The 5,872-nt window shown below is 36.7% G+C and overlaps 1 protein-coding gene across 3 annotated transcripts; it reads left to right on the top strand.

Moving 5' to 3' along the window:
• The first annotated feature begins 353 nt into the window (after positions 1-353).
• LOC112243025 (gamma-gliadin-like) lies at positions 354-5,872 on the top strand. 3 transcript variants are annotated; one of them, XM_042312141.1, is made up of 12 exons: positions 354-437; positions 857-924; positions 1,424-1,489; positions 1,660-1,734; positions 2,024-2,077; positions 2,182-2,253; positions 2,584-2,613; positions 4,184-4,222; positions 4,304-4,354; positions 5,089-5,178; positions 5,416-5,450; positions 5,541-5,872. In XM_042312141.1, the coding sequence occupies exons 2-11, from the start codon at positions 871-873 to the stop codon at positions 5,434-5,436; spliced, it is 552 nt and encodes a 183-aa protein (XP_042168075.1). In that variant the 5' UTR covers positions 354-437; positions 857-870; the 3' UTR covers positions 5,437-5,450; positions 5,541-5,872. The 3 variants fall into 3 exon arrangements, with proteins under 3 accessions (XP_042168075.1, XP_042168074.1, XP_042168073.1); XM_042312140.1 differs by having other exon boundaries at positions 857-942; positions 2,185-2,253; XM_042312139.1 differs by having other exon boundaries at positions 857-942.

Below are 5,872 nucleotides of genomic sequence, written 5' to 3'. Positions count from 1 at the left end.
GACCACTCTATGCAAAGATGAGACTCTCGCAAACACCATGGTGGTATCAATTGGATTGCTAATATACTTGACCAATTTACAGTACGCTTGATGTTGCATTGTGTTGTTTAAGAAAATATTCAATTAATTGTTGTTGAATATGGTTTGTTTACTATAAATTCACACAGGTTTGTGATAAGATATGTGCTTTCCAATAAATGTGCTGAAGTCTGCACTATTGCAGACAGTGTAATCAGCTATTATGATTACTATACTTTTTTGACCACTGTAATTTACCAAAGCTCATGACTAGACAGCCACATTCTCATTCACTAAGTGATGTCACAGCAGGTCAATGTTGGTTGGCTGAAATCTCAACTGACACGGTTTAAAAGCAGAGATAGATCTCTGCACTGTATGACCCTCCATATTCCTCATCTATACTGGTATCACCAAAGGTAATGTGGCTATAACTTGTCTATTTAAAATGCATTTTATCTGGATGTTGTACAAAGTAATGGTATGGGATTCTTTATTCGAATGAATTTACAGAATGCTTTGAGTGCCTAAGGATTCTCACAACAACATTGCAAGTGTTAATATCTTTAATAGAGTTAAGTTTAACAATCAAAGTGTCTCTATAGTGTCCCACACTACACAGAGTTATTGTGAGACTTTTATAAGTGTTAGGCTTTTAAGACTTTCACAGAATTTCTGTAAGCAATATGTTAAAAATGAACACAGACCAACACGGGTTATTGTTGCAGTCATTCAACACTGGTGGTCAGTGTTAAAATATGTATTGTGTAATAGAGATTACTACTTTTCGACACTGGAGGGTGTTAACTTAACATTATACCTCTCTTTCATGTGCAAGGTTCTACTTTGAAAATGAAGATCACCATTATGTGCCTTTGTTTGGCCAGCTCAATATCTGCTGCTCCAGTAAGTTTGAAAACACAGGCAAGGAAAACTTTACTACTGTATTTCTTAAGAATAGGAATTTGAATACACATAGAAAGTGGACACGCAAGGGTGTGTGTCACAATGGAAAAACATGTAAACACAACTGGAGACTCCCGTGTCATTTTCGGAGACAGGTTATTGACATGGCATCGCTACGGTAGCTAGTTTATAAGCAATTGTTAACTACCTGTTAATACTTTGAACTTACTAGCTAATTGTCTTGTCTAACTGTGAGGCAAAACAATTCACTTAGCCTATTAGTTACCTTTTGATATTCTATGACGTCTTCACTTTCCAAGCTCATCATGATCTATTTCCAGAATCTGGACTTAAAAGAACTTAGTTGGGTGTTAAGAGTTCAGAGCACATTATTCACACTCATTTTCCACTGAGTGTCTGTCAACAGTCTGTCATTTCTTTAAATTGACTATGGCTTTGTCAAAATTGTGATTGTTTAGTATTTGTTCAATATTCACAGCGTCAACATTACTTCAATTACATGCCCCACTATGGGGATCCAAGGCAATCAGGACCACCCACACAAGTAAGAACAAATGCATATTGTAATATTCTACTGCATTCTGTTGGTCACCTTCTTTCTTAGGTGTGGTTCAACATAGTATGAAACAATACATAACATGAGAAGATTAAGTACTGAAATGAATTTATGAGGACAGTTTTGTTTGACCTTTGACCCAAGTGTTTAATCCCCAGGTGAATGAAGGCCTCTACCCAGCAGGCCAGCCTTACCCTCAGCCTGGACTCAACGGCCCTGTCAGCATGGAAATAGTACGCTCTTACACCATCTTCACTATGAGACCTCTCTAAAATGATATGATCAAAGAATTGTCTTTTTAGTGACTTAATGACCTACTTAGCAATTACTTAAGTTACTTAAGTTACTTACTTCATTATTTACTTTCACTAGACTTATCACTTGTCTATTTAATTCAGACTGTGATGAGAAATCATCTTGAACTTTAGCAGTTATACTGGAGTTTTGTCTTAATTACATAGTAGAGTCATTTTATTTATTTGTAATGTGTAACTGTTTTGTTTGATTTACTTTATATTACAGGTGTTTCCACAGAGATTCCCTGGATGGTCTACTGGTGGCCAGATCAATGGACCAGTAAATACTATAGATACTACTAAAACATACTTCACCTTCTTTAATATATCAACCATCCTTCACTTTGAACATTCCTTTTAACTTTCCCATTTCTTTTCATTCAGCAGTCCTATCCCTCTCAAGCCTTCATCAAATATTCCCTACCTAAGGCCCCAGGAAGAAAGAGTGTAGAAATTGTAAGTGTTGTCTCAAGTTGAGTTACTTATCCCTCCTCAGAATTAGAGGTGTTGTAGTATGTGAAGAAATCTCTCTCTTCAATTACAGCTATATGAAATTTGATAGGCACTATTTAAGTTCAGTTGACTCTTGACTTTAAGTGGGTAAAGTTAGGACATGGTACATTCCAAGTTGCACAGCAGAAAATGAGTGTTATACTGTATGTGTTTTGTAAGGGAACCCATCCATTTAATATCTTACTTAAGCACAGATCACATTGAATGTATTTTATCTATATACTGCAGTAGTTTAATGACTGTTTCTCTGTTTCTTTTCCCCCCATATTAAAGTACTACCCCTATGACTTTGTGCAGCAAAAGGTAAATCCTGATATCATTTACATCTAATCATTATATTTCAGTGGGACCTGGATCAGAGTAGGTGAGCAGAATTGAACCATTTGAAATCCAGGGCATAGCTCATGCAGCGGTGCTCGCGCACAACTCCTGCTCTCCATGTCCTTTCCAACACTCTCTCTGCTAAAATCCGCTCTGCACTCATAAGAAAAAGAAATGCTGCTCCAATTTTAACCAAAAGGCATTCATTTTTGTGAATACCTGGACCTACCATTTGGTTTTGAAGTATTGAAACAGAATCAAATGATTTGAATGAAAATTATTTGAATTAACATGAAAAGGTGAATGTAAGAAGTGCACATCATTTAAAATAGGCCACATGTCATATTAAACAGCATATAAACACTATAAATAGGTCAAGAGCCTGACAGGGAGCCTAAAATAAATTATAAAGGCAAGATTATTTATATTATTTCCAGGCTATAGCCTACAAATTAATACATTTAGAAGAATTTGGGAGTGCGACAGAGTAGTGTGGTACGGACATAAAGCACTGTCACGGTTGTTTGTAGAATTAACGGACCAAGGCGCAGCGTGGATGGAGTTCCACATGTTTAATTAAAGAAACTCACCAAAACAATACAGAACCAAAAACGAAACGTGAAGTCAATTGCAGTGCACACTGGCAACTACACACAAACAAACAAGATCAAGTGGGAAAAGGCTGCCTAAATATGATCCCCAATCAGAGACAACGATAAACTCTGATTGGGAACCATACCAGGCCAACATAGACATATAATAACCTAGATATCCCACCCTAGTCACACCCCTACCTAACCAACATAGAGAATTAAAGGCTCTCTATGGTCAGGGCATGACAAGCACTCAGCATTTAAACAACATTTCGTTATATTAAATCATTATGGCCTATACATTGTGCATATAGGCTGCAACTTACTTAGAATTAATTACAAATTAAACGAGAAATGACGTATTACTGCCTTTGAATTCAATTTTAGAATATATTTTTTTTGCAACACAAGTTTGGCCAGTCTGTGGCTTCAGGCGCATGCAATGGTGCATGGAGAGCAGGCCAGTAGCAGAGAATATCCTCTCCACACTTGCAGAGCCACTGGGGATGCTAAACACCCTTTTGGCCACTCTTGCTAGAATGGGCAGAGATACAGAGTTGCTTTTTGATTTTTCTTTAGGTAGTTCTAAGGGTTTTTAGGCAAAATAACCCAATCACAATGAAAAGCTCCTTGAACGCCTGGCGTATTGGGCCATAATTAATCATGGCCTATTGATTCGATAATATAACAAAAATGAACGAAACGTTTAAGAGATCTGATTTGTAGTTTATAAATACTTAGCTGCAATGATACACTTAGTTTTCTACCCACCTCCTACCTTACTTTTAGCATGTGCATGTAGTAAGTACACCCTCATATACATATAAACACATACACATACACTGACCTGGATATATCATGTTAAATATTAATAATATGTTTAATTGGTTTAAACATTTGTATCTTAGTTAATCCATTCTGTCATTAAAGGATGTCTGAGCTATTTCTTTTTGTTTCAGATGATGCCAAATATCCCCCAGATGCCACAGATTCCAAACGTGAGTACAACATTTAATCACTCCAAAAAATGTTGGAATTTCTGTTTCTTTTTGCTTTATTTTTGTTTTATCTTTTCACAGCTGTTCCCGAATGAATACCAACCACAAACTGTGCCACAGCAAAGACCCAATGTAGGACATCCCTTTCCTGACCTGTAGTTATTGTAATGGGTGCAAAGATGTACACGTTTCCTTGACTACAGATGCTATAGAGCAGGGGTCAAAGTGGGGTATTGCGGCCAAATCTCAAAATATATCTAATTTGAATGTATCTTTTATTTTTATGAATATTGCTTGCAACAATGGAATAAACACATTTTGGAGAAAGGATCAGTGGAAAGAGTTTAGAGGGTGCAATACAATGCAATGTAATATTATTACACTACAATTTATGTTCTTGGGCCTTATATGCAAAACATGGGCCTGGGAGGCTCACAGGGATATTGGTATCCAAAGTGGTCATCAATTATAAAAATGTTCAACAAAATTCTTCTTGTACTCCCCTTAATGTTTGTTTTGAACATAATTCACTGTACATTTAAGCTTTACAATTGCTAAAGGTTATTCCTGCCCCAAAGAAACATTTTCAGAGTTGCAGGATATTAATTTTACAACTGCAACATGCAAAGTGGGGGCCTTTAAAATGTTATTTCCAGTGTCAAGAGACGTAGTCTGGCCAAACACTACAGAAGTCATAGTAAAACTGCTTGTATGCTATTTTTATTGAACTCTAAAGTAAGAGTTGTGTTCTGATGTTATGAGGGGGTCCCTCGTGAATTTGTTATCACAAAAGGTGTCCCAGATACAAAAAGTTTGGAAACCCCTGCTCTGGTGTCCAAGACAACAGGTGCTCTTTTTTTCTGCAGATCCCATTCCCACCATACAACTCTCAACTTCCTCATTCCCAGGATCCTTTGCAGCCAGCTCAGCAGGAGCAGACAGTGCAGACAGGCCAGGTTGGAAAGCTAGAACTCTATCATAACTATATGTACAACTTCTTTCCTGAACATCATTTGGAAAAGATTTACCCTCTTTTCATGTACTATTTTACTATGTCATCTGTGGTTTAAGCAATACAACAATGACAGTGAACTTTTGACTGAAAGTGATTTATGTTTTTTCTACCTACTCGTTTAGAAGATGTAGCTTAGGGGGAATCCAAGAATGACAGTGACATTTTTCTTTGTCCACAGGTACCTCATGTGCAACCATAGAATGGAAACTGAAGGTAAGTCTTAATTATGCTGTAAAGTCCTTTGACAACAAAATGAAGACACAATATATTTTGTTCATTACATTATTCCTGCTGTTTTTTTAGTTACCAGCTTGAAGGAAGTACAAAGTCTGCCGACCCAGAGAAGACCAGATGATTTGCTACTTCAGTATGGCCTTTTGATATTAATTGGGGTATTTACAGTAGCATGGTTATGAGTATCAATGTAGAGTGTTAATCTACTGTCCTTTAGAGTTTTTCCCCTTGAAGTTTCTAGCGGAGGCTATTGTAATGAGTATAATAAGCATGCATCATTGATATTAGAGTAGGCAATAGAGAGTATGGGTGGACATTATCTGGCTTACAATCTTTTCTTTGCTACATTTAATTTAAGCCATGTATTTTAGTAAAGTCAATTAAAGTATGTTTACAAGCAA

This window comes from Oncorhynchus tshawytscha, linkage group LG34 (assembly GCF_018296145.1).
Source record: "Oncorhynchus tshawytscha isolate Ot180627B linkage group LG34, Otsh_v2.0, whole genome shotgun sequence".
Taxonomy (NCBI): Eukaryota; Metazoa; Chordata; class Actinopteri; order Salmoniformes; family Salmonidae; genus Oncorhynchus; species Oncorhynchus tshawytscha.
This window is presented reverse-complemented; position numbering and strand designations above follow the sequence as displayed.